We start from the raw sequence: 25,787 nt of genomic DNA, 5'->3' as shown, positions 1-25,787 counted from the left end.
CGAGAAGAAAAAAAAACCACGGGATTAAAATAATTCAACCTCCGCCGGAGCCACCGGTCCGAGTACATTACGTCATCTCAGCCACGACCCCGCCAGCAACAGCGGACTTCGAAGTTGCTCCAGGTCGGTGATCATCGCTTCCGAGCATACTTTAAGTTTGTGTTTTCTCTGCTGCAATCGCGCGCTTGCAGTCTCTTCTTCAAGCTCACAAGACGAGGGCTGTCTTTTTCTCTGTCTCTCTGCAGGTCTGGCTTCATTCAACGCCTCCTTTAAATATTTCGACATGTTTGCTTCATTGAACCGTGTCGCGGTAGGCCAAGATGTCCTTTCCAACTATACACAGCTGATTGTACCAACGTCAGCGCTCCGTATCCATATTGTGAGCCGCCTGAACTCTGTACATACTAGGGTCTCACAAAGTCTCTCAGTCACAATCCTGCTTCACTCTCGTCTCTAAAGACTCTAGAACTCCTTCAGGAAGCGGTATCTGGACCTTATCCTCCTGACACGGCCTCGAACCCTCCCCTTTACTTCAATCTGGACGTTGTGGAAGGCCCTCCAAATAGGGACCAACTGGAAACCATCTCGTCATACGTCAAGACGTCTGGGCAACAGCCTGCCTCGTCTATATTTCTCTCAGCTCATCCTTCCTCGCCTTATGATGGTGATCAGCCTCTTACTTTTGGTGGCGTTGCTCAGGCCGCTTCGCATAATCCAAATGCGCTCAAGTGGCCCATCGTAGTTGATTGGTTTGGTGGAAAGGCCAGTGTAGGCGATATTGAGGGTGTTAAGAAGATCCTAGAGGATCTAAGGAAGGAGCGAGACGAAGTACGCCCGGTGGAGAAGGGAGAGACCTCTCGTAAGAGCTGGTTCAAGATGTGGTAAACAAGGGGAAAGGGAATCAAGCATTCAGCATGATGGTATTGTACAAGTATATAATTCGAAAACTCGCACACTCCTCACTCACTCTGTAACTCACGCGTCTGTACATCATATCTGTATAACAATGCTCTCAGATATATCATCACGAGAAGTGAAGACTGGTTCAGGAATGGTGAGCGGCAATCCAGCTTCTTTCCATGCCCGAAACCCTCCAATAATATCCGTGGCATTCAACAATCCGAGCTCCTGCAACGACACCGCCGCAAGACTGCTCGTGTACCCCTCGTGGCACATGATAATCGTCCTCAAATCGTAGCGATCCACGATGGGCAATCTATATTCGGATCGTGGATCAAAGCGCCATTCCAGCACGTTGCGCTCGACGATGATGGAACCCTCGATGAAACCCTCTGCCTCCCTCTGCGCGGCTGGTCTGATGTCAACTAGGATGGTTGGTACGTGGTCTTCGAGAATGCGAAGCTCTTCGTACGCATTCTGCGGCGTGAGCCGTTGTAGCTTTGCCCGGGCATTGCTGAGCCTCTCTTCTATCCCCTGCGAGCCAGGCGGAGAGTGCAACGGATCGATGGGGTTGCGAGCGGATTTACGTAGGATATCCCAGATGGCGGGGGTGTCATAAGTGAACATGCCTAGGTCTCTGATACCTGCTATCCACATAGTCCCATCAATGTCCTTGAAGGATGCGACGCGGTTCATAAATTTAGCTCGAGCGAGAATGGAGGCCCGGCTGCTAAAGTCCATCGAAGACGCGCTGATGAGGAGGTGACCGATGGCGTCCGCTCCTCGATACGGACCTGTAGTTGCTACGGCACATATGTGGTTGTGTACGGCGAGATTGAGCTGGATATTTTCGCCAATTTTGGTCAGGAAGTCCACGTCATCCGATTTACTAGATGTCAACGATACAGAAATTCTAGCGTCTGGTTAGTTTAGGTGGGCCGTCAATCACGGGTTCTGGTAGAAATACCGTCGACGATCTCGAATCTTAGCCTTGCGCGTACTGCGATTTCGTCGGCGACGATAGCACGAATATCTGCGAGTGTGGGCCGTTGCGGAGTATTCGCAGGCCCGACAAGTATTTCTCCAAGAGAGCTATAAGAGGATGACATATTGGACGCCGCACCGCTCACGAAAAGAGGATTTAGAGAGCTAAGAATACAATTTTAAGTCTATTCTCGGATGCAGCGCGAGAACCAAAGCGAGGCATACCTTTACGCTACTAGACTTGACTAAAGAAAATGAGTTGAAGGTGGTGGTCGGTGGGTACGGAACCGGCCCGGTAGTCTCTCTGCATTTCGGTTTATTTAATGCTAAATAAATAACTCCGAATTGACCAGTACTTGGACTTTTACTTCCAGGAAGATATTTCATTTTCACTTTCCTGCTCCTTGAAATGCGTGGCAAAATAAACATCTCGACACGTTACCATCGTCGGCCGAACCTTTCGGGACCAAAAAGACGCGATATACGGAACAGATGACCATTTGTCTGAAATTACGTCTGACTCATACTCATTCCTGTACCATGATTTCGACGAGATTGACCAGCTTCTTGGGTAAATTGTGACTGATAGGTTATTCAGACATCCTGACAGTGTAGCAGACATCAAGACCCCAATCGTCGGGGCGCCTATGGCGTACGTTTCACCGCCAGGATTTGTCTCTGCAGTATCTGCTGCGGGTTCTTTCGGATTTCTAGGTGCAGGTAAGCAGGACAGACTCTGCGATGGTCCTGGAAATTGAACGTTCGCCAGGTAATAGCAGCCCCGAGCAACTCGTCGAGGCCCTGCATACGATCCGAGCGAATTTGGGATTGCAACCGGACGTCTCGCTGCCTGTTGGTGTGGGATTCATCACCTGGATCCTCGAGAAGAACGACGTGTCTGCCGATCCCCGTTTGACAAGCGTTCTTGAAGAGCGTGTTCAGGCAGTCTGGTTCGCTTTTGGAAAGGATATTGGCAAGTATGTTCGGCAGGTCAGGGAGCACGATTCGAAGCGTGACCACAAAACGAAAGTGTTTGTCCTCGTAAATTCTGTGGAAGAGGCTTCACAGGCAGCCAATGAATGGAGAGTTGACGCTTTAGTAGTGCAAGGTGCGTAGGCTGGCGGCGGATTTGCAACATGGTGCTAATGCTATAGTAGGCAATGAAGCTGGTGGCCATGGGAGCGCCAAGGCTCCTCCTGTAGCGCTGCTCTTGACCGCTGTCCTCGGATCTGCACCCCAAAATGGCCCTGTCATATTGGCCGCTGGTGGCATCGCAACGGGCGCTCAAATCGCCTCCATGCTCACGTTAGGCGCAGATGGCGTCGTCGTAGGCACACGGTTCTTGCTTACACATGAGTCTGGTTACCCGCCCGTGAAGAAAGAGGAGCTTGTCAAGGCCGGGCTAGGCTCCACAGCGAGGAGCACAGCATTTGATGAAATCAATAGGACAGTCGGGTGGCCCACGGGTATCGATGGGAGAGGTATCGCGAACGAGATCGTCAGTGATGTGAGTGAAGGGCTGAGTTTGGAGGAGAGGCTGAGGCGAGCTGATGAGGGGAAGGATAAAGGATCTACTTCGCGCCTCCCCGTGTGGGCTGGTGCTGGTGTCGGTCTGACGAATGAAATTCAGAGTGTCGAGGTAAGCCTGAAGCAATTTGCCTGTGGCCACTGATAATGATGTTTCAATAGAAAGTTGTCTGTGAACTGCAGGAAGAGACCGTTCACGCATTACAGAGAGCATCACAGCTACTTGTGCATTAATTACACTATATGAAAGCGCATTCATACATTGCTTATGAAGGATTCGGTGCGAACCCCACCCCACTATACTTGACTTCGTTTTTACGCCCTCCTTAACCATCGGCGCAATCTCGTCTACATCCAATTTCCCATCGGAGAGGAAGAAGCGGTGTCCGTCTTCTTGAATAAGCTTACAACCAGTAGGGGAACCCTTTACCCCCGATGTGGATCATTTCCACCGAACTGACAAAATGCATGGTTTCATTGTCTATCAGATTCACAGGTATCACAAATGTATGTAAAAACGGGTATGGATTGTAACACATCAGATAGGTTTTCCATAGACAAATATATACAGCTGTTCCAACAATGTTCGCTCTTCTCCAAAAGGTTTCTGCATTATGGCAGATCGAACATCATCAGCACTTGCACTGTGAGCACTCTGGTTTCCCTCTCGGCGCAGATCTGAACATTCAAAAATAAAATTGGAGACAGCTGCGGTCAATTGTGCATTGGTTTGTATGAATGCTTTGAGTTCTTCGGGAGGGCGGCTGTTACGAAGGGCGTCCCACGATGTGTACTGACATCGCTCTAGAATTTTGATCTTTGTTTTGTCTAAAAGGACACGGATATGCAAGGGAGCAACCAAGAGTATCAACTACACAAGCCATGAGAAAGTATGCAATTAAATTAAATCTAATATCACGCACGTGCCTCAATTCCTCAAGAGTCTTATCGTGTTCATCCACCATGATCTTGAGACGTTTATTTCCCTGGAAAATGAAAGTGAATAAGCCTAGCATTAATTGATGGATTGCCAGTGTAACCCACCTTTTCAAGGTCCAAAATTCGCCTTTTATCATCTGCAAGTTGGTTTTGATCTTCAGCACATTGTTCCCAGAGGCTAGAGAGTTGTTCCTGGAGACTAGAAATTGGCATTCTGTCCTTGTCGTGTTGTCTCTGGTGCTTCTCATGTTGTCTCTGGTCCTTCTCGCGTTGTCGCTGGTCCTCCTCCCGCTGTCTCTGGTCCTTCTCGTGTTGTCGCTGGTCCTTCTCATGCTGTCTCTGGTACACCTCCCATTGTCTCTGGTTCTTCTTACGTTGTCGCTGGTCCTTCTCACGCTGTCTCTGATCCTCCTCCCGTTGTATCTGGTCCCCCTCCTGTTGTCTCTGATCCTCCTCCCGTCGTCTCTGATCCTCCTCCCGTTGTATCCGGTCCTTCTCACGTTGTCGCTGGTCCTTTTCATGCTGTCTCTGGTACACCTCCCATTGTCTCTGGTTCTTCTTACGTTGTCGCTGGTCCTTCTCACGCTGTCTCTGATCCTCCTCCCGTTGTATCTGGTCCCCCTCCTGTTGTCTCTGATCCTCCTCCCGTCGTCTCTGATCCTCCTCCCGTTGTATCCGGTCCTTCTCGCGTTGTCGCTGGTCCTTTTCATGCTGTCTCTGGTACGCTTCCCATTGTATCTGGTCCTTCTCGCGTTGTCGCTGGTCCTTCTCACGCTGTCTCTGATCCTCCTCCCGTTGTACCTGGTCCCCCTCCCGTTGTCTCTGATCCTCCTCCCGTTGTATCTGGTCCTCCTCCCGTTGCCTCTGATCCTTCTCGCGTTGCCTCTGGTCCTCTGCTCTTCCTGCCTTCAAGTGGTTTATCTCTTCCACCAGGACATCAAGAACACTTGGAGGGGTATTTCTGAGACTCAATTTGCTCCCTGTCATGAATTAATGGAGGAGTGCTGGCAGGACACTAAGATACACACCTGTGACATGCTGTAATGGAGCATTCTCATCTCGGAGAGCAAGAACGGCAGATGTCATGGGCACCTTGGGTTCAAATAGAACAGTTAAAACCTGTTCTCTACCGATATTCGAATAGGGAGGAACCAATACACTGATAGGGACGTCGAGGTTCACTGTGCCATTATTTGGTTGTATTTGAGTCTGAACATGTGAAATCACAACCTACCTGGCAGAAAGTGGAGAGTGTCGACCTCATCACAATTCGAATTCGCATTTGGACCCATAATTTGGAAGAGCGAGTCTACGGCCTTCATTACGGTTTGCCCTGGATCTATAGTCTGGACTGCAGTCGACCTGTCATCAACCCAATATCCTTTGATGACTCGCATTTCCTTCTTCGTATCGTTGTCACTGGTCGCATCGATTGTGTTCATCATGACTGATTCGTAGTGGATGCAAGAAGTAAGGTGTGGCTCAACAATAATGTCATCTTTTTATCTGATCTATTGCCCAGGATATCTACTTTAGCAAAGGGGCTTATGCCAAGTTTATTTGTCCATGTGGCACAAAAAAAAACGTACAGTGCTTGCCAAACCTGCCCACCCAGTAGAGGCTTCTTCTGTCCAGAGCTACGACGACAACAGTTAGGCCTGTGTAGGAACCTGCCATGTATGGGTTTCATGATTCCACTGACAGTGTGAATGCTCACGTCTGAATGTAGATATCTCTTTGCCGATCGTGGTGGCTCCAATGGCCTTGGCGTCCATGGCCAGTTTGATATCAACTCATCTATGTCATCGTGAACTCTATGGAAGAGGCTCTGAGGGCTACGGCTGAGTAGAAGATCGATGCCCTAGTCGTTCAAGGCATGTCGTCAATCTTCGAGGCTGCCTCATGCTGAAGGAATATGGGATTGCAGGAATCGAAGCAGGCGGACACGGAGGAGCCAAAGCACTCCCTCTTTTCCAATTGTTGCCCGCTGTGTTGGCAGCTGTTCCCGAAGACGGTCCACTCGTTCTCGCTGCGGGTGGTGTTGCTACCGGCGCTCAAATCGCGTTGTTTTTGACTCTCGGGGCATCTGGTGTTGTCCTCGGAACGCGGTTTCTCTTCACTCATGAGTCGGCATATTCGGCTGCAAGAAAGGATGTTCTCGTCCAGGCAGGGTTGAATGCGACGGCAAGAGGTTTGATGTTTGATGAAGTCGGCCGTACCATGGGTTGGCCTGATGGTATCGATGGGCGGGCAATCGCTAATGGTATCTGGAGAGATCATGACGAGGGCTTGGACCTTGATGAGAGGCTACGGAGGTTTGATGAGGGTGGCGCGCGGGGGGAATCAGAGAGGCTCGTTATCTGGGCTGGCATGGGTGTTGGACTCACGGACAAGATACAGAGTGCAGAGGTGCGTCTTAGAAGTTGATCACGTATGGGCACTTCTGATGTCGCAATGCCAGGAAGTTGTTCGGGAGTTGCGCTGGGATGCTCTTCTGGCTCTGCAGCGGACGTCTATTCTGCTGGGGCAACACGACAATCACGCTTGAATGTGCATCTACCTGATCTGCCTGTGCAGGGCTAGAGATGCTGTGTGGTCTGTAAATAGGTTGCAATTTGTTTGCGTATCGTTGTCTACTTGTCCGCCCACTACTTGAAGACCTTGCTACTCGATTGGAAAAAAGGATGTCCTCCCGCCGGCAGGGTTGAATGCGAGACATGATGTTATTTGATGAAGTCGGCGCTGGTCTGATGGTGTCGGGCCGTTGCCAATGGTATCTGGAGAGATCATGATGAAAGATTAGGTCATCATCAGTTGATGAGGCTATGGAGGTTTGATGAATTTCATAAAAATCGTTTACGGTCGGAGATACTTATTATCTGGGCCAGTGCGGGTGGATAAGGTACAAAGACGCGTACTATTAGAAACGTTCCAGGTGTCCTCGCGATTGTGACACCAGGATGTTGCCAGACTTAACGTCTGCATCCATTGAACGACTTATCTTCATACGGATCGTTGACTCTGGTTTACGAGACTAGACTTGACGATCCGAACGAAAATGAGTTCAAGGGATATATTGTTCATGCAGGGTCGTCTATGGTGCTGTGGGTATGTATATTACAACTTCAAGTAGGCCTTGGATGTTATAACTCATTGCTTTGTATCAGGACAATCGGTGGTACAATGCTGGGAGAGTTGTCCTTGTTTGTTTCGTGGTGGACCGGTACCCAAGGCACCCACCTGGAACGTGTGCTAAATAGGCTTTCGACGTGCTTGATACTCCACAGCTGGTCGTCATACATCTATCGTTAGCATTCCTGATTCGTTCGACAGCGGCTGGAACCATAATTCCGGGGTCTAGGTCGAGGGGAGTAGAGCATAAAGCATGATACTGAGTGGTTAAATAGCTGCAGAGACGGCGTGTTTCCCGGGTAACAAGTTTTTCATTGAATGTTACTGAACACCGAGTGCGCTCTGCTGGAACTCGGCTATGGCGCCTACGTCAGTATGTGGCGTGAAATAGGCTCAATTTGGAAGTCCAGACTTATCATGACGTCGATTGCCGAAACTTCGATTTTCGTATAAGTACTCTGAGTAGCAGCCTGGCTTGCTTCCTTACCATCACCACTAATGACTTCCACCATCGACCCAAAGTCCATTGGCAGGCCTGCGCGTCCTCGCAGGCATGTGAGGACTTTGACTGGTACGTTCCAGTTCCGACGCGATAATCCAATTCGATGCTGACGGCACGCTCAGGCTACTTTCCGGAGATAGACGAAACTGGAAAAGAGAAGTGGCCTAGAGGTGACGAAAAGATATGGAAGGCGGGTATGCGAGGTGTCGACACTGGTACGCTGTATTGTAAACCTTCGACTCAGTCAGTGTTCATTGGCCTTCGAGCAGACGTCGCTTCCATCACCAAGTCCTTCGTGAACCACGTTCAGACCTCGCTAGCGCGCCAGGCACATAATCTAGGTTCGTTATATTCTTTATTAAGTATTCGAGAATCATCGTATCGATTCGGTTATCTTTAGATGACCTTGGCGCCTATCAGGCCGCAGCGCTTTCAGTCAGAGATAACTTGATTGTACGTTTGTCTCTTTGGCCTTTTCGCCGTGGTTTAACCAGATTTGAATAGCTGAACTGGGATGACACCCAGCTCACTTATACGCGGAAAGCCCCCAAGAGGGCTTACTACCTCTCTCTTGAATTCCTGATGGGTCGTACTCTCGATAATGCGGTATGAGCGTCTGTCTATACAAGTTCATGGGAATATGCGATATTTACGATTGTCCCTCCCACAGCTTCTGAATCTGGGTTTAAAGGACCAGTACAAAGACGGAGTAAAGGAGCTGGGCTTCTCCATCGAAGACCTTTTGGACAAGGAACGTGACGCTGCCCTTGGGAACGGCGGATTGGGTCGTCTTGCTGCTTGTTATCTTGATTCGTCTGCTTCTCAGGTGCGTTACCAAGTGTTACGGACCGACGTCCAATCATGTTCTCTTTCACCATAGGAACTCCCAGTTTGGGGCTATGGACTGAGATACAAGTATGGAATCTTCCAGCAGGTTTGCTTCTGCGATTCTAATTCCGTTTAACGCTCCATTCATCCAAATTTGAAGCTCATTTCTCCGGAGGGAAACCAGTTGGAGGTCAGTTGCTCATTAGAATCTCCTTCACTTTCGAATGATGTTCCAGGCCCCCGATCCATGGCTGGACAATCAAAATCCTTGGGAGGTGAGCTAGCCTTTCGCACCGTAGCTCTTCTGATGCAATGTGTCTATAATAGCTTCCTCGTCTGGACGTGGCCTACGAAGTCCGTTTTTACGGGCAAGCGGAGCGTTTGAACGATGGCACTCCTCGCGCTTCATGGACAGGTGGTCAAGAAGTCCTCGCCGTTGCTTATGACGTTATGATTCCTGGATGTTACACCAAGACTACGAACAACTTGAGACTTTGGGAGAGCAAACCGAAACGGGGGTTCGATCTCAACTCCTTCAATGGTTGGCTATACCAAACGTTATTTCCGATATATACTAATCTAGATTTCAAATTTAGCTGGTAACTATGAGGGTGCTATCGAATCGTCCAACAGTGCCGCGGCCATCACCTCTGTCTTGTATCCCAATGACCATACGTGAGTTGCATCTTCTTTGACAAGCTATTGTTTTGATTCATCTCTTCTCGACGGAAAGATCCTGTAAGTTCTCTTCTACTATCTGCCAATAATTCCTAATGGCTACATTTAGTCGGAAAGGAGCTGCGTTTGAAGCAGCAATAGTGAGTAACGATTTGTGTCTGCGGTGGACGTCTCTCACATCGATGTTGTAGTTTCTGGACCGCTGCTAGTTTGGCTGATATTCTGAGACGATTCAAGAACCTCGGCAAATCGATCACTGAAATCCCCGACTGTACGCACTTCCAAATTATAAACGGAGTGATGCTGACCTATTTTCCAGACATTGCAATCCAACTCAATGACGTATAACTTTTATGCGTACTTATCTTGAAAGGAAGCTAACCTTTCAATTGTAGACGCACCCGACTCTTGCTATTCCCGAACTCATGCGTATTCTGATTGACGACGAGGACCTGGATTGGAACAAAGCCTGGGAAATCGTGAATAACACGTTTTTCTATACCAATCACACTGTATTACCCGTATGTCTTGCCTCTTACCTCTTCCTTAGCGTGTTTACTGATTGAACCGAAGGAAGCTCTAGAGAAATGGCCGGTGCCATTAATGGAGCATGTGTTACCAAGGTACGGGTATTGATTATGGCGGGTTTCGATGCCTGAAATTCGATATCACTCCGCAGACACATGCAGATCATCTATGACATCGTAAGTTGATAGATAAGATTAATCTCAAGCATTCTTCTGACCATCTATGTTAGAACCTGTGGGACGGTTTCTCCCTTCGTTACCAAGGTCTAACGCTTCTCTAGGTTCTTCTTGCAAGCCGTCGAGAAGAAATTTCCTGGCGATAGAGACAGACTGAGCAGAATGTCTTTGATTGAAGGTGGAAAATATATGCTCTGAAAATTGTGCTAATCCTGAACAAGTGCATCACGACAGAGGGTTTCCCTAAACAAGTCCGAATGGCGTATCTGGCATGCATCGGTGATTTCTGTTATCGTGTTGAGAGTCTAACATGTGCTTACTGTGAACAGGAAGCAAGAAAGTCAACGGTGTGGCCGAGGTTGGTCGTCGCTTTTATCTTGTTTTGTCACTCAGCTTAAAGGCCTACCCCAATAGTTACATAGCGACCTTGTCAGAACTACTATCTTGAAGGACTTCGTTGAATTTGAGGGCATCAGCAAGTTCGGCAACGTAACAAACGGAAGTATGTTCCTGGTCATGTTGCATTCTGGCTGCCCCCGTTCGTCGCTAATTTTGGACCTATAGTTACTCCGCGACGATGGCTCGACCAGGTAAGGATATCGTTCCAATCCATGGATTAGGGTTTACATCTTCCACGCGAACAGTGCAACCCTGAGCTCAGCGACCTCATTAGCAAAACATTAAAGGTTGAGAAGAGCGTCTGGTTGAAGAGTCTTGATAAGCTTGAGGGTCTTCTTCCTTTCGCCGAGGACGCTCGATTCCGAAGAGAATGGGCGGCAATTAAGCAGCGCAACAAAGAGCGTTTGGCGCACTATGTCCAGACGACTCTAGGATTTACGATCAACACTCATGCCATGTTTGATGTTCAGATTAAGGTGGGGGCCCTGTTGTTGACATTTTCCGATGAATTGAAATCTGATCTACCATTTCTAGCGTTTGCATGAGTATAAGGTACGCATTGTACAACGATTATGGGCTCCCGAAATGAAACAAGTTCATAGCGCCAAACTTTGAACATCCTTGGTGTCATCCATGCAAGTGAATCATACTTAGTATTTACTTGGTGCTGACGTATCTTATTCCAGCGATACCTGACCTTGAAGGCCATGACTCCGGAAGCACGCCAGAAGGTTAACCATCGCGTCGTATTCTTCGCTGGCAAGGCGGCCCCAGCTTGTAAGCGCTCTCTTTTATGCCTACTATTCACGTTCTGACCAAAGCATGCAAGATTACATTGCCAAACTCGTATGTTCGTCGTTCTCGTGTTCACCGACCAGGCTAACGACCTGGACAGACCATTCGATTGATCGTAAACGTCGCTCGTATCATCAACGCTGACCCGGATACCAAAGAATATCTCACCGTTTATTTCATTCCAGATTACTCTGTGTCGGTCGCAGAGGTGTTAATCCCGGCTTCGGACATCAGTCAACACATCTCAACTGCTGGAACTGAGGCTTCGGGTACTTCGAACATGAAATTCTGCTTGAACGGAGGCCTACTTGTGGGTACCGTTGGTATGTGTGCCTCCCACCAATGGAATGGATGGGAACTGAGCGTCGCACACAGATGGAGCAAACATCGAAATCGCTGAATCGGTGTGACCTCTTTAGTCAAATAACTATTCGTTTCTTTTCTGATGTTGAATATTCTAGGTTGGCGAGAGCAACGTTTGTGAGTGCATTCGCATACAGTGAACGCTGATGTCTAAATTTACTGCAGTCTTCTTTGGTCACTTGACGCCGTGGGCATATTGCATTTATTCTCCGGTATGCTTGCTTATGATCTTGAAGGGACGTCGAGGACATACGATACCAACACATGTACCATCCCATCCCGATCGAAGAGAAGTGCCCAGCGCTGGCCAACGTTCTTAACAAGATCTCCGGTGGTATGTTTGGAGATGGAGGCGTTTATGAACCGTAATTTCTCTGTCTCTATGATTAAGGATGTCTTCTGATCGGTAATTTATTAGTCTCCTCAAAACCATTAGGCAAGTCGACTACTACCTGATTGCCGATGACTTTGATTCATGTCAGCCTCGTTTCTGACTAAAATTGTTTCTTTCTGGCTGATCCGATCAACTAGACATTGCGGCGTTGGCAATGGTCGATGAGGCCTATCTTGACAAGACAGAATGGATCAAGAAATCAATCAAGACCGTGGCCAAGGTGAGACTCATCGTGTCGTCTTCTTGAGATGCTAACTAACTTGCCTCGTAGATGGGGAAATTCAGCTCAGACCGAGCAATCCTGGAATATGCTGAGAGCTATTGGAACGTGGAAGCCATTTCTGTTGCCAAGTAGATAGGCAATATTGATTGTAAAGATTAGACGAAACGCCATAAGATGAATGGACGGTATACACGGTCAGAAATTGTAAACGTAGCATAGGAAAAAATATTTATATTTTTCTTTGGCATTGAGGGGAACGCTTAATACTTAGTAAAGAAAAAATATGTTTCTGTCATCACATAGATCATTCCTCCGTATCTGTTCTAAATAGGATTGGCTACATGTTATGTCATTCAAGAGACTGGTCGCGGACCCATATGACACTGCAACTATACACTTTGAATATTTAAAACTGAATTGCCATGGTGACACTCTTTCAGTTCTGCCTTCTGCAACCACTTATCCTGGTGGGATCCTTACACTTCTTGCTTCCCCATGTTAAATAAACCTTAATGTTATAAACCCTAGATCACTGATGTATCTGGTTTTCACAGAGAGTTGGGGCAGAGGACAGCCAGAATGATTGCCAAACTCATACAGAGTCTGTGAAATATAGTCCAGCTTGTCAAAGACCAAGGGAAGCTCTTCAAGGGAGGGACACATCAAGTAATTTAGGAGTGTTTGGGATGAATGGAGCATGCAAGTCAACTTCAAGTGGCACAAATAATTGTATGTACAATGTAGTTTGTATTTCTCCCAAGGGGAAGAATAGTGGAAACCTGCTACATAAGCTTTGAGCAGTGGGAGCTTTGATAAGAAGATGCAAATGGTGTTCAATGGAAATCACAAAACTATGGCTTAGATAGTGCATCTGAGACCAAAAAAGAGATGGCAACATATTGCTGAGAACGTTAGTGACAGTCAAATCCTGCAGCTTTGGTGGAACAGACAACATGTCAATTGTTTCACTATCAAATTGCACACCTATACTCAATCGTTTGCAAGCCGAGAAGTCAAAGCTGACCAATGACGAGAGTTTTCCCTTTGCCTTCTGTAGGCTATGACCTAATTGGACTGGAAGTATGAAACTCACACTCTTCCACTGCATGGAATGATGGACCAACATGTCGAGCAGATGCTGCAAGATATTCCAAAAACTATCTTTTTCATCATCCCATAGTGCTTTCAAGCTAAAGGTAATGCCATCCTCTATGATAAGTGACTGCAAGGAATACCTGACCTCCAGCTTCTGGTCACCAGTTAAGGCCAATACATTCTTAAGGATGTCAGAGAGGTCTGAGCAATGGCACTCAGGCTGTAGATGAGGGGATTCAATAGACAATGAAGCCCAAAGACCAGGACATGATTGTGAGCCATCCTTCCAATGGCAACATACATGTCAAAGAGCCCAAGGGCCTTGCTTCATGTCAAAGACATCATAATGATCATTGAGCATCTGCATGAATATCTCTGCAAGGATCTCAAGGGGAAATATTCAGATAGGGGCTTCATGAGCAGTGATGTACTTTTGCAGGCGGCACTGCTTATTTTCCAGTTGATTTAAGAGTGCAAAAACACGAGCGATTTCTTCATCCTGTTTTCAAAGCTCCCTGAGATGGTCATCTAGAAACTCTTTCATGCTCTTTGCCTTTAGATCAGATGGTGTATCATTGGTAAAAAGAAGGGATTTGAAGGGGGAAATGTGGAGGTCAAGAAGGAAATCCATTGAAGGAATGCAGTTTTGCATGTAAAACCATTTAGAAGACTATCAAATACAGAGTTACATCTTGCAGCTGACTTGGCCCGGGTGGCTGTGCGACCAAATTGAACATGCCGGAAGTTCGGGCCGCTAGCTTTCAGCTAACTACTACATGGACATCACCACGCCTAGGTATGTCCTTCTCATTTTTACCCAGATTTATTCTGAAAAATCATAGCGATTTTTTTGGATCTACTCAGTGCCACAGCATCGGCCCGGTCCTTGCCGATTGCCCCACGTTCGAGTATCTCCTCCGCAGCAGTGACCCCCCTTCACAATCAGAGTACACGCACATCTCGGAGATGCTACATGTTGCCTCTGATCGTATCGAACAGTTAGACGCGTCCGTGGGGTATGATAAAGACGAAGAAGCTCATCTAAAACAGCTTATTGACGCCTACCGATCAATTCTCTCTCCTCTTCGAACTTTCCCTTCGGAACTCTTGATGGAGATATTTCAACACGCAGTGGAAGATTTCTTCCCCGTTTTTGACCTGTCGCAAACTCCGTGGGTTCTATGCCGTGTCTGTCAACGCTGGCGAGACGTTTCACGCTCTTGTGCGGAACTTTGGGCGTCTTTGTCAATGGAAGGTTATCCTCAACTTAAAAGATTAGGAGATGGAATGAAAGATCTTCCCGCTATTCTGGAAGATGCTCTGGACTTATCGCGACAGAGAGATTTGTCTATCAGATATTCTCTGACTGGTATCCCTTTGGCCACAGACTCACAGCTCATCCGGCGTATCGTTGGAAGGATGTGTATTTTTCCATCTCGCCCTGCCTCGTTCCTTATGTAAGAAAAATCAACGGTCACCATCTATCAAAACTCCTTCGCCTCCATCTTGCACCATCCCAGTTTGATATATTACCCGAAGAAGCACTGGAACCGTTCCTCCTGGCTCCAAATACCCGCGATGTTACCCTTTATCTTGTTGCTCATTCCTATCTCCGACCATCATGGCGACATCACTCATTTTCGAGACGATCATCCTGCTACCGTCGGCGACCACCTCACCTTCTTATCTCGATCGACCCAGCTCGAAAGCCACACGATAACTTGGTGCGTTCCAACACGCGATATAGGTGGTATGTCTTTGACCAATGTCACTCATGAAACTCTGCGCTCGCTGAATATCGAAGACATTGATTTGATCCAATATCTTATATGTCCAGCATTGGAGGCACTTTCTGTTGAGAGCAGGTTGCGTAGCGCAGCGGGGAAAGCCAGGTCTGGAGTCGAAGGTCAAAAGCTGGTAAGCGTTGACTTTCGATCTCCAGTATTGGTAGCTACGATTATGTAAGGTAAGAGCGACATGGAGGGTGTGCTACTTCAACACTTTCAGCGACCATCTTCGATGTCGAGAGACCGGTAAATATCTTCCGTCAGTTTTCTACTCATTCAGGCAACCTCCAGCATCTTAACCTTTCCATACCTTTCATCGGACAAAACTATTACTCCCTTATGTATGAGCTTTCTACCGATTTATTTCCGCGACTATACTCCTTCACTCTGGCCTTGGAACCTCATAGAACTTTCCAAATACACTCAGGATCATTCCTCTTCCCACTTTTGGCCTTCATCGAGGCTCGATGGCATCCTGATACTTTGTTGCGGCGCGTGGCGATAACAACCAGTCTTGAGATTGTTGAAAGCGGTCTCCTCGATCGTTTGAGAACGTTCAAAGAGGATGGGTTAGACATATCTTACAATGGGAACGGTACGGCTGGCGGTACACACTTGAAAGGTCTTCATCACTGACATGGATATTCCCTCGCAGGCGTCCAGATCTAGACTATGGAATCCGATGTCATCCCAATGGATGGTCGGATTACCGCTACGCAATATTTTACTACTTTGAGTGTTTACAGATACGGTAGCGTCTTACCACAAAGCAAACAAATAGATAAATCTCTGTTGGCATTATCTCTCCATGCTGTCGTTCTCACATCTCGTTTCAGAGTTCTCAAGTCAGAATGAAGCTCGAGAGACTGATCATATCCTCTGGCGACAATGAGACATGACACCGACGCGATGTAAAACGTCTGGCCCATCTGGCTCGAGCTTTCCCGTAGCCCATTCGAAACCTTCAACTTTTGACCTTTAGTTCCAACTTGGAAGCCCAGTTGGCATTCATTACGGTGTTGGCACTCGTAGATTCATGCTTGCGATGCCATTCAATGCAATCACCGATGGCAGCAGCAACCCACTCACGTCGGGGCTCAGCAAACACTGTCGTTGGAAGCGGCCCCCCTTCTTTCTGCCTTACGCGATATCAAGAAGATAAAAACAACTCGCCGCTTCTCGAGAAGGGTCGTCAATCATCATCCTATGACCGATATTGCAATCGAGTTCGAACTGAGGATTAGCGGCGGCGGCGTCTTGGGTGTACAGCATGAATTCAAGTTTACGAGCGGAACAAGGAGGATTGGCATTGTGTCTTAGCTGTGCGGCAACATGCCGGTGCATTGACTAGGGCAGAGCAACACTCGCTTATCCCTCGGCCGTTGACGCAGAACCGAAGAGGTAGATAACGACGAGGCAGTTAGGCAGGATACTTATCACCGATTCTCGCAACTAGTAATAACTTGTCAAGATATTCTGCGGAAGCCACTTGGGGGACATCTGATCTCGGCACGGCACCTTTAGGAAAGCCGGATGCAATAATGGTATCTATCAAGACCCGCCACCGCTGCATAATGGTAGAAACTCAGTCAAATCCGGAACAAGAACAAGAACGTGGATATTCAATCTTTTCTGTATTTGCATTCTAACAAATCCTATCCAGCATGTAAACCGATGTGAGAGTGATATAGTAAACACAATGAATGTAAATCTACCAAATACATAGGAATAAGGGATATTGCAAGGACTGTAGGCTACTGAGCTCTCTATAGAGCCGAAAAGGACAATAAGAAGGAAGGAAAACTAGTCTTAAAAATACAATTTGAGAGTGGCGGTTGCACATATGGTTGGAGAGGAAACGGGTATCGCCGTTTTGGTCGTCATCATACGACATCGGGTGTGTTCGCTCCAACTGGCTTCGGCAGGTCAACTAAATGTCTTGGAATATTGGAAAGGTCCAAGGTGCGCGGCGGGACGGCAGGTTCGATGATGGAGAGATGACGAACAGAGGAGATCTCGATGGTGAGGTCTTCCTGGGAAGTGTATTTCGGCGGCGTCGAAGACGATGAATCTGATATCACGGAAGAAGAAGACGAGGTGACAATGGACTTCGGCGCGAAGGGATCTTTGGGAGGGGTGCTGCTGAGGGCACCGCCCACATCAGCAAAAGAGTACGCGCCGAAAGACATATCACCGGAGAAGGACTTCTCCTTGGAGTCATTGGAATGCGATAACGACATGTCGGTGAAGGACTCCGACGAGTCGTGCTTCTTGACAACCTTCTTCTCGATAAAGACAGGTAGACTGCCGTTGCCACTGGAGGTCCACTTCGAGCTGTGCATAGAAGTGTCAGTAAGAAATATATCAGTAGAGTGTAAAATACGTACCCAAGGTTCGTAGAGCCAAGAGAACTGCTACTAACACGCTTGAGAACGGAGCTGTAGGCGGCTCGGTAGTGCTTCTTGGCCTCATCCGCAAAGCCGAAGAGTAGGAAGAACACGAATGCACCCATGACAACTAACCACCGCTGCAGCTCGAGGAGCGTTCCCGCAGACACCGACCTCCAGAGAATTGCCGGTATTTGATCCACACGAGAGAAATCGAAATGCACGTTCTCCCAGCTGATCCAGGGCTGCAAGTCATGCGTGTTCATTACGAGAATGTACGTCGCAAGTGGAACCGTCAACATCAGGTCCACCGAAGCCATGAACATGAGGCGATAGTAACGACTTGAGCTCAAATTCGAGTGAGCAGATAGGACTTCCTTGAATTGCAACCGGCGTCGGTTGAACGCGATGATGGTCAGAACTAGAAAGTTCATATGATCAGATACATCAGAATTGCAAGGAATGATAGCGACATACTACAGTACACGGCCGAGACACAACCAATGAGAATGGGCGGCAAAAGATACAGGACCACTGCGACCCAAGTCTGATAAATGGCGGGCATGCAGCCGATATCACCGTAGATATTGAAGCGGTTCCCTTGCGGTATGTAGGCTAGTAGGGCGGTCAGATACATATGCCTTGGGATAACTGACGCTGATGCAACACACCAATTATCATCTCCAACACTGGCACACCAATACACATCGCCAGATCGATTATGATCGCACGGCGTTTCTGCAGAACGGCGTTAACGTCGATCAACATCAAACGATAAGATTGGCTTACCTCTTTCCTGGAGTACATGACTGCGTCCGATGTTGCGATATAGTATAGCCGGCGGTTGATGCACAGAGAACAGATGGGAATCGCGACAGTCAAGGCGATGATGTACCGAGACGCTGTAGAATGTCAGTCAATGAGAATATCTAAATAGCCGTTGAAACTCACAAATATCACACCAGACTGGTGCCCAATTTATAGCATTCCCGTTCCAGACGATAGAATTGATGAAGTACATGAAACACCCAAATCCAACCCATAGCATGTACGAGCACGTCCCAATATTCCATGCTAACCATGTCCACTAGTTAATATCTGAAAAAATGACCGATTTTTTTACGCACCTTCCATATGCCAGTAGAACGGAATCATACTAATAATGAAGCCAAGGAAGGCGAAGATAGAGAAGACGTAGTTTGGAGAAGCCATAAGGACGGGCGGTCGGGAGGAGCTCCTGCGCGACGATAAAAATCGGTGATGGGGAGGTGAGAAAAAAAGTCACTCACTACCTGGCTCTTAAGAACAAAATGCCGGTCCCTCTCCTTGTACGCGATTTGGTGTATCCCTTGTGCCATCAGAGTCTGGAGACACTCAAGGACCAACCCGAATTCGGACATTGCCTTCAATCCCAATATGGAATTCCCCTTCATGATACTTTTTGCAAACGATAAATTCTGTCATGGGGATGGCTACCGATTAGGAACTTACCTTGTTGATGTGACTTATTATGGCATGGTCTTCGTCCCTACGGCTTCGATGGAAAGTGGCGATACGGTGGCGGGTCCCAGGTGATAATAGGGATCATGCATACTTGCTCGCCGATGTCGTCAGATGCAAGAAGGGTTCTTGTTCCCAAGATAATATGCACAGTCGGTTGCGCCTGGGATGGGTTAGTTGGAAGTAATACAAGGCTAAGGTACAAGTTGTTAAGGCACTTGGATTAGCATTTTGAAAAGAGAGACGCACTAGACTGCATGAAAACAAGGACTTGTTGCAACGGAATAAGGTTATAACGAAGGAGATAAGCTACCATCCATAAGTAGCGTATGAAGCGATGTCGGGTCCATTGATCTTCCTGAGCGAGGGTCGAGCAATCGGGGATGCTACAGGGAGGTAAGGGAACCTTTGACAGGACAATGGGGAGGAAAAGAGAGACGCCAATGCCTCCATTGTCCACATTGTTATAGTCTGTAGGCCACTTCACGTCCTTATTGTTCTCCTCCGGAGCCAATGACAGATCTCCCTGTAATCGGGGCTGATATCTTATCAGAACGGGTTTCGTTTCCCGGCCCGAGAATCGAGCAGTTCCAGACCCAGAGAACCGGTGTTCCCGTCCTTCCTTGGGTGTGTGCCAGAGCGCGAGCCCGTCGCACGTCGTTCATTCGAGCGAGGCTCCTTTGCGTTGCAGCAGAATGAGAAAGAGTAAAATCGGCGGTCTTTTCCAAGTCTCCAGCACCATTTCCTATAGAGACAATGACTCAAAATCCCATAAATAATGCTGGAAGAAAAACGTACGCGCGACTCTCACAGAGCATCTGTCAGTGTCCGGAGAAGCATCCGATCACGGCTTGCGAATAATGACAAAGGAGATGGCAAACGGTTAGTCAGCACGCTTGATACGTCCGGAGCATCTCTTCGCATGGCATCGAATGTGATTGTTTCAAGGTCTGTGTAATACCAGAAGTGCTTAGCGACCTCAATTGCAAAGAAGGAAAGGTGAAGGCGCCATGAAGGGAGAGAACCGAGATCGCAAAAGTGTTGAATGTTTCAGTGAACATTTCCTTCAGGCCTCAGTACGCGAAATCATTAATGAAAGGATGGTTCGGTCAGGACCTCTTGATAGAAACACTCATCGCGAAGAGAACATGCAAAAAAAGTCGCGAAAGCAGAGCAAGGGAGCCAACGAGAACATGAAAAAGACGGACGCATTGCGAGAACCATGTGACGCGCCTGTGGCACAAGATTTGTGTCTGTTTGTATCTAGTGGTTGTCCGAAGTTTCTCTCACTTAACGTCCTCCTTGTTAGACAAACTTTGTGTAAGACCGCCAAATACCACGCTACCTGATGCCAGAGAGGACCGATAGAAATTATTCTTTGTCCTTTTTTTTTCTATTTGGCCAACATTCGCTGAGCTTTTTACAGTTCGAATAGACCTTGAAAATTAGTTCCCTTCTCCTTCATGAGTACGGTTTTGCTTGGATTCGTCTCCTTCTAAAGACTGGCCTAAGCTTGTGATAGAGCTAAGATCCTTCGGGCATGGGCGATCCTTCCAATGGATTAGAATAAAATGATCAGTGACGATCCCTGGTCATATTGCTATATAGCTGGAAGAGAAGAAATTCAGTTCTTGGAATTCTCCAGTCTCGTCATCACTTGGTACATTTCGTTCTTCTTTGCCATCGCATTTCATAATTGGAGGAACTGCTGTGTCCTAGACTTTGGCCTGATGCATGACAATGTCTCTGTTCGACTTGGGCTGTGTTCGTAGTAGGCACTTGGGCCCATATAAGATCTTTGTCGTATGGAAGTGATGTAGGCAGGATGGTGACCGTATACTATAACCCGTTTCAAGACTCGCAGCTGCCTCCGACGCCACCGCCAGCATACGAGGTCTAACGATTTAACCATTGCGATACTGTATTGACATACAACTTTAGGGAGGTGATCCATTGTCGTATCCCACTGACGCTGACTCAGAACAGTGACCGAGAAATCCTGGTTCCTTCATGTACTTCGTTTCTTTCTTCACACAGTCCTTGTCGACCTTCATATTCTTCTTCTCTTCGTATGGTTCAGCCACGTCGAACACAGAATTGTCGTTCTGATCGGCGAAAAGAGTAACAAATTGTCTATAGCCATAGTTCAAGTTTCTCAGACATTCGCCTCTGCGTGACCTCTCCTTCTCAACCGGGTTCATTGGCTTACCTTTTTCTCGGCAGTTATACTTTTCCGTGCTTACCTTCGTCAGCCAGCAGCTAGCGACGTGTTGGAATCTGCATGCGAGACAGGCACTGACCGATGTATGATAACATGTCTGCGTGGACTGGTCTCGGAGCAGCATTGATGGTTCTTTGGCGCGAAACGACAATCGCCGCGACTGTTTTTAGGGTATTATTTATCACTGCATATTTTGTATGCGTTGGGGTGTTGCACGTCACTGCGTCGGCCGTTTTCAGCAACACATCACGTTATTCTGTGATATCCACCACTCTTGGACCTCCTAACATCTCCATAAACAATCTGTACGTAGTTCTCTGCATCTCTCGTTGCCATGGTGGCTGATGTTCCATCAGTGGGTCTTCAATCCCTCGATCTTCTGGCTAGACTCCACACCAGTCATTCCGTATCTTCCTCATAGTGATCGTATATCAAAGATCGGCTTGGAGAATGGAACACTATACGATGTGCTCTCAAGTGACACCGGGAAGGGTGATGTTCCTGTTAATGCCCTGACATTCAACGTTACTTGTGGATTCGTCGACGGCGCTTCCATAAATCCAATCAACAATACCGGAAACTGGGTTGTCGACACCGTCTATGGTGCTCACGTCTAGCCTATCCTTGTTCTTGGTGAGTATTTTAATGCAATGGTGGCGTTTCTCCTTATTGTCCTTTCCATAGCTCCCAACACTTTCAAGTGGCCGCCGTACTACAATTATAATTTTCGGGATCCTGTTAGTGAATCTCCTTCCTGGCATTGGTACTAATGTTGATTGTTCGTATACAGTGGCGTCACGCCCTTTTCTACACTTCGGCCAACATCACTGACTCTCGAGGCTCCAATGTTAGTCCTGTCAGCTTGAACCCGCCCATGCAACCTTGAACGAAAATGGACCCGTCGCGGAGTGAGTTTTTTTCGGTCACTTGTTCCTTCGTTGACCGGCCTAATTCTTGAGCAGAAAATGTGAGCTAATTCGATGAGACGGCCGTTTACACAATGCAAGTCATCGGTCGTACAATCACTGATCAACCAAACCGCCGTTGTCGATGCACAATCACATCTTCAACGCGTATATCCATCGGGCCGTGAGACAACATCCACCTGGATATAATGGAATCCCAAAACGGTCTCCGCAAACGCCACTGTGTCATCTTCACCGGAAGGTACTACGACCATCTTCGGTCGTGACACCCCGACCGAGACGCCCACTCCTGTTTGTTTACACTACAAAGGGAAAGACTCACCTGCCGACTCGACAGCACAGCCAACAGAAGCGCCCCAGCTTCAGAACCTAAATCCAGTGCCCGCTCCCCAAATCCGGGTCCTAAGCCACCTCTCTCCCCCGAGAACCCAAACCCACAGCCAGCAGAGCCTACAAAACACGGACAGCAGCCTTCGAACCCTGATGCCGGACCGAGTCCATAGAGTCCTAATCTCAAACCTTTACTGCTGAGGCGCCTGCGCCACAAAATCCCAATCCACAACCCGCTGCCCCTAAACCACTTACTCCTGCACCGCAAAACCCACAGCCGAATCCGCCGGCACCAATCCGCAACCGCAGAATTCAAATCCTCAGCCTCAACCTACCCCACAACCACAGAAGCCTAACCGACAGTCCCCGAACCCACTCCCGAGCCGGATCCGACCGAGAATCCTGCTCAGCAGCCTGGAATTAATAACCCTCCGACAACTGTTGGGGTTCAGCAAGTAGGCCAACAGGCTCAACCAGCTACTGGCAAAACTAGCAACCAGTCTGCTGCTGGCCAGCCAACTAAGGGGGAGCAGTGATATCCCAGACCCTTCAATGACAAGCGATGGTGTTAACGGCGCCAAATTCGGGTCAATTTCGCACTACGACGTGTCCGATGTCTTCCTCGATGTCGTGCGTGAACTCGTCTCTTCGCATGTGGTACAAACTTACACACGTCGCAGTGGTGGAATCTCTTCGGGCAGGCTGCTACGAGCCGTTTTCCTGTCAAGCGATGACTGTCCTGGGTTTCTGTGGTCGAATCCTGAGGTTTGCAATCCGCTGACGGTGGTTGAACAATATGTTGTTCGGTCGTTCCACAAGTTTTGAGGTCCAAATTGCTTTGCATTAGATTTGTCATGGAAGATCTAGGGCTGAACCCAATGCTACTAGACGGTCCTGTACAGCCGGCACCCACCATTGCGCTGCATGATCTGGAGAATGCGCTCACAAGTGCGACAGCCGCTTCATATTGGGCTGGTCAGTCATCATGCGTTTCAGTGGCTGCGTCGGCGTTTTGCAAATCCTATGGTTGATGCGCACGTGGCCTGACTTGCAATGTCTTATATCCGAGGTAGACGAGCCTACGGTGGATAATCTGCGGAGGACTGGGATGGTCAGTACGTCTATGCATTCACATGGAGAGGAGACAAGGGTGCTTGCGGTCGAGTAGGAATTGGGTACAGTTGGTGTTTTTCTTCTTGGGATATGGAGGACATTGGACTGATATTTTCACTAATCAAAGATTATTATGGCTATGAAATTTGACTGTTTGTGAATATGCAGAGTCTGTTCTGTTATAGACAATTACGACGCGAATTTGGACTGAAGACGATGAGTACGACCTGTACTGTCCTCCTGCACCGTACTGCTTGCGTCATACAGATCAGGATCTCGACGGCTCGTTACGAGAATTGAGCAATGGAGAATGCGTCTTTGGCTCAGTTGGTTAGAACGCCAGTCTCTTACCGTTGTCAGGTAGTGATCCTGAATGATCCTTATATCTAAGGAATAATCTGGGGTGTAGAGCTATTCTTCATCGACTTTGGAAGGCGTGAAGTCAGTCGAGGACCGACATTCCTTGGCCGGCAACCCGTGCGCAGGACGTGACGTGACGCGACGCGTTCCTGTCAGTGTTTGTGTGCAGACAATTGCACATGATCGCGAGAGGACTGCCCATGGACTACTCTTTCAAACTCATACCACATCCACATTCCTTCCTTGGTGTGGTTGCAGCGTCAAGCATGTGTTGACCTGGATTCTGGTTCCCTTGACCTTGTCCCTGCTACAAACTTCCACTGAAGACTGGATTTAATTTTTCTGGGAATGACCTACACGAATGTCCAGAGGAGCCTTCACCAAGGCACGACGGGCACGTAGATCAGGAAGGGCTAGGAGCGAGTTGGGAGTAGACGGTGTGTGAAACGTTGGGTAAGGGTTATGGTTTCGTTGAACATCGGCATACAACAGAGTCTGTGCATGGATTATAGCCCAAATGTTAATTGTTCAGTGTCCCTCTGGCACAGACTCTGTTTCAACGACTTGTCCCTCCGCTTCACTAAGCATGCACATGCATGAACTCCGCTCCCTGCCTCCTCACTTCCACCAAACTCAAGCTAGAATCAAGTGGCACTTGATTTGTCCCTAGCCCAAGTTCGCGTCGACAGACAGTGAGTCGGTCCTTTTCAGAGTCGAAAGAAACTGCACTGAGCTTCGTTTTTTTTTTTTAGCAGATAGTCCCCTTTCACAGACATGTGAATTGACTTTTTCTGCACGCAGAAAACATCACGTTTTCGACGTCAAGCTTTTATATGCCAGATAAACCTCATGCTAGTCTTCATCGGTCTCAGCGCTTCTCGTGGACTCATCTATATACCAACCCGAGCAGACTCCTATTTTTTTTTCGACTTGGAGTGATCCATTGAAGACCCAGTAAGAACCTTCGACAAAAGGACAGCTGTGGGAGAAGCCCAGAAGTTCTCCGCCATCATAGACATCCTGCAATCCATGGATCGCTTTCGACCGGTCAAAATCGCACCGTGGTGGCGGGTGGGCGGTCTCTTGCTTCTGGACGTGCGTCACCTTGAGCAGGCGAGGTACTGGCTCGAGCACCGGAGGTCCATACGGAAACGGGAGCTATGGTCATTTTTTTGGTGCTGTGATGGGATAACTATTGTTGCGAACACGCCTGTGAGAGCGACGGAAGGAAGGTGTGGCTAACATTGGGAGTGTTCGCGTTCAATGGCCGCACATGGCACCGAACAGGTAGGTCCCTCACATGCTGGTCAATTCTACTCGCAGCGCTCACGATAATTTACAGAGGATTGACTCCATATATCAAGAGTGCAGGTAGGTGGGCACTGGATTGCAAAATACGAAGCCTGCTGTTCTGTAGCGATCCCTAAGGGAACCGATGCATGACGAGGAGGACAATGTGAAGCATGGTAGGATTCAGTATGCTTCAAGTCCAGGTGATAAGCTAGCAAGTTCAAGGTACTTGACATTGATAGTGGTATGCATGTCTATGAGCAATGATTCAGAGGCTCGAGGCACAGTGAGAGTGCAGCGACTGCAGGTAGGTGAATGATTTTATAGCATCCTCCCCTTAAGCCTCGGCATAAAGCTTGCCACCAGCTCGAGCCTGCTCATACCTGGCGTTGAGCTTGAATGATTCGTTG

At 48.0% G+C, this 25,787-nt stretch overlaps 13 protein-coding genes across 13 annotated transcripts; 9 read left to right on the top strand and 4 right to left on the bottom strand.

Moving 5' to 3' along the window:
• Positions 1-283: 283 nt before the first annotated feature.
• On the top strand, positions 284-885 carry BT62DRAFT_1010844 (uncharacterized protein; the record flags this gene model as incomplete). The annotated part of the gene is made up of 3 exons (XM_043177697.1): positions 284-310; positions 363-379; positions 429-885. 3 exons carry the CDS (start codon positions 284-286, stop codon positions 883-885), a joined length of 501 nt encoding a protein of 166 aa, XP_043035558.1.
• On the bottom strand, positions 643-2,028 carry BT62DRAFT_955208 (uncharacterized protein). Its single transcript, XM_043188330.1, has 2 exons — positions 1,868-2,028; positions 643-1,820 (listed from the first exon to the last, which is right to left on the bottom strand). Exons 1-2 carry the CDS (start codon positions 2,007-2,009, stop codon positions 991-993), a joined length of 972 nt encoding a protein of 323 aa, XP_043035557.1. The 5' UTR covers positions 2,010-2,028; the 3' UTR covers positions 643-990.
• A 295-nt stretch (positions 2,029-2,323) lies between these two features.
• Positions 2,324-3,986, top strand: BT62DRAFT_936409 (2-nitropropane dioxygenase). The gene is made up of 5 exons (XM_043187117.1): positions 2,324-2,455; positions 2,503-2,604; positions 2,654-2,992; positions 3,042-3,523; positions 3,574-3,986. Exons 1-5 carry the CDS (start codon positions 2,425-2,427, stop codon positions 3,643-3,645), a joined length of 1,026 nt encoding a protein of 341 aa, XP_043035556.1. The 5' UTR covers positions 2,324-2,424; the 3' UTR covers positions 3,646-3,986.
• Positions 3,879-5,795, bottom strand: BT62DRAFT_1079591 (uncharacterized protein; the record flags this gene model as incomplete). The annotated part of the gene is made up of 5 exons (XM_043179505.1): positions 3,879-4,282; positions 4,335-4,397; positions 4,456-5,330; positions 5,379-5,531; positions 5,585-5,795. The coding sequence occupies 5 exons, from the start codon at positions 5,793-5,795 to the stop codon at positions 3,950-3,952; spliced, it is 1,635 nt and encodes a 544-aa protein (XP_043035555.1). The 3' UTR covers positions 3,879-3,949.
• Positions 5,796-5,826: 31 nt separating this feature from the next.
• BT62DRAFT_453986 (uncharacterized protein) lies at positions 5,827-6,402 on the top strand. Its single transcript, XM_043180958.1, has 3 exons — positions 5,827-6,027; positions 6,080-6,224; positions 6,278-6,402. The coding sequence occupies exons 1-2, from the start codon at positions 5,898-5,900 to the stop codon at positions 6,193-6,195; spliced, it is 246 nt and encodes an 81-aa protein (XP_043035554.1). The 5' UTR covers positions 5,827-5,897; the 3' UTR covers positions 6,196-6,224; positions 6,278-6,402.
• Positions 6,025-7,097, top strand: BT62DRAFT_453967 (2-nitropropane dioxygenase). Its single transcript, XM_043180957.1, has 3 exons — positions 6,025-6,027; positions 6,080-6,759; positions 6,812-7,097. Exons 2-3 carry the CDS (start codon positions 6,253-6,255, stop codon positions 6,896-6,898), a joined length of 594 nt encoding a protein of 197 aa, XP_043035553.1. The 5' UTR covers positions 6,025-6,027; positions 6,080-6,252; the 3' UTR covers positions 6,899-7,097.
• Positions 7,098-7,956: 859 nt separating this feature from the next.
• BT62DRAFT_936404 (glycogen phosphorylase) lies at positions 7,957-12,562 on the top strand. Its single transcript, XM_043187116.1, has 37 exons — positions 7,957-8,053; positions 8,107-8,199; positions 8,254-8,325; positions 8,385-8,437; positions 8,489-8,590; positions 8,655-8,810; positions 8,865-8,918; positions 8,973-9,002; positions 9,049-9,087; positions 9,140-9,353; positions 9,409-9,487; positions 9,546-9,550; positions 9,600-9,630; positions 9,682-9,761; positions 9,810-9,832; positions 9,886-10,011; positions 10,064-10,113; positions 10,170-10,194; positions 10,248-10,252; positions 10,299-10,372; positions 10,429-10,473; positions 10,524-10,552; positions 10,609-10,696; positions 10,759-10,784; positions 10,839-11,069; positions 11,128-11,145; positions 11,196-11,228; positions 11,280-11,370; positions 11,423-11,439; positions 11,489-11,711; positions 11,764-11,792; positions 11,850-11,868; positions 11,917-11,938; positions 11,988-12,116; positions 12,170-12,228; positions 12,283-12,365; positions 12,417-12,562. Exons 1-37 carry the CDS (start codon positions 7,981-7,983, stop codon positions 12,498-12,500), a joined length of 2,610 nt encoding a protein of 869 aa, XP_043035552.1. The 5' UTR covers positions 7,957-7,980; the 3' UTR covers positions 12,501-12,562.
• Positions 12,563-14,300: 1,738 nt separating this feature from the next.
• BT62DRAFT_453472 (uncharacterized protein) lies at positions 14,301-15,256 on the top strand. The gene has a single exon (XM_043180956.1). It carries the CDS (start codon positions 14,430-14,432, stop codon positions 14,922-14,924), a length of 495 nt encoding a protein of 164 aa, XP_043035551.1. The 5' UTR covers positions 14,301-14,429; the 3' UTR covers positions 14,925-15,256.
• Positions 15,257-17,133: 1,877 nt separating this feature from the next.
• Positions 17,134-18,849, bottom strand: BT62DRAFT_906992 (putative pheromone receptor; the record flags this gene model as incomplete). The annotated part of the gene is made up of 7 exons (XM_043183656.1): positions 17,134-17,584; positions 17,638-18,058; positions 18,115-18,252; positions 18,309-18,375; positions 18,427-18,539; positions 18,589-18,711; positions 18,765-18,849. 7 exons carry the CDS (start codon positions 18,847-18,849, stop codon positions 17,134-17,136), a joined length of 1,398 nt encoding a protein of 465 aa, XP_043035550.1.
• Positions 18,850-19,915: 1,066 nt separating this feature from the next.
• BT62DRAFT_1010834 (uncharacterized protein) lies at positions 19,916-20,505 on the top strand (the record flags this gene model as incomplete). Its single annotated transcript, XM_043177696.1, has 3 exons — positions 19,916-20,085; positions 20,132-20,388; positions 20,447-20,505. The coding sequence occupies 3 exons, from the start codon at positions 19,916-19,918 to the stop codon at positions 20,503-20,505; spliced, it is 486 nt and encodes a 161-aa protein (XP_043035549.1).
• Positions 20,506-20,607: 102 nt separating this feature from the next.
• Positions 20,608-20,949, top strand: BT62DRAFT_453427 (uncharacterized protein). The gene has a single exon (XM_043180955.1). It carries the CDS (start codon positions 20,709-20,711, stop codon positions 20,907-20,909), a length of 201 nt encoding a protein of 66 aa, XP_043035548.1. The 5' UTR covers positions 20,608-20,708; the 3' UTR covers positions 20,910-20,949.
• Positions 20,950-21,439: 490 nt separating this feature from the next.
• Positions 21,440-22,244, top strand: BT62DRAFT_1010833 (uncharacterized protein; the record flags this gene model as incomplete). Its single annotated transcript, XM_043177695.1, has 4 exons — positions 21,440-21,667; positions 21,715-21,961; positions 22,043-22,095; positions 22,149-22,244. 4 exons carry the CDS (start codon positions 21,440-21,442, stop codon positions 22,242-22,244), a joined length of 624 nt encoding a protein of 207 aa, XP_043035547.1.
• A 1,970-nt stretch (positions 22,245-24,214) lies between these two features.
• Positions 24,215-25,255, bottom strand: BT62DRAFT_1079581 (uncharacterized protein; the record flags this gene model as incomplete). Its single annotated transcript, XM_043179504.1, has 2 exons — positions 24,215-24,582; positions 25,148-25,255. The coding sequence occupies 2 exons, from the start codon at positions 25,253-25,255 to the stop codon at positions 24,421-24,423; spliced, it is 270 nt and encodes an 89-aa protein (XP_043035546.1). The 3' UTR covers positions 24,215-24,420.
• Positions 25,256-25,787: the final 532 nt, after the last annotated feature.

Source organism: Guyanagaster necrorhizus, assembly GCF_019112545.1.
Source record: "Guyanagaster necrorhizus MCA 3950 unplaced genomic scaffold BT62scaffold_32, whole genome shotgun sequence".
Taxonomy (NCBI): domain Eukaryota; kingdom Fungi; phylum Basidiomycota; class Agaricomycetes; order Agaricales; family Physalacriaceae; genus Guyanagaster; species Guyanagaster necrorhizus.
Note: the sequence above shows the minus strand (reverse complement) of the source record. Positions and strands in the feature narration are given on the sequence as shown.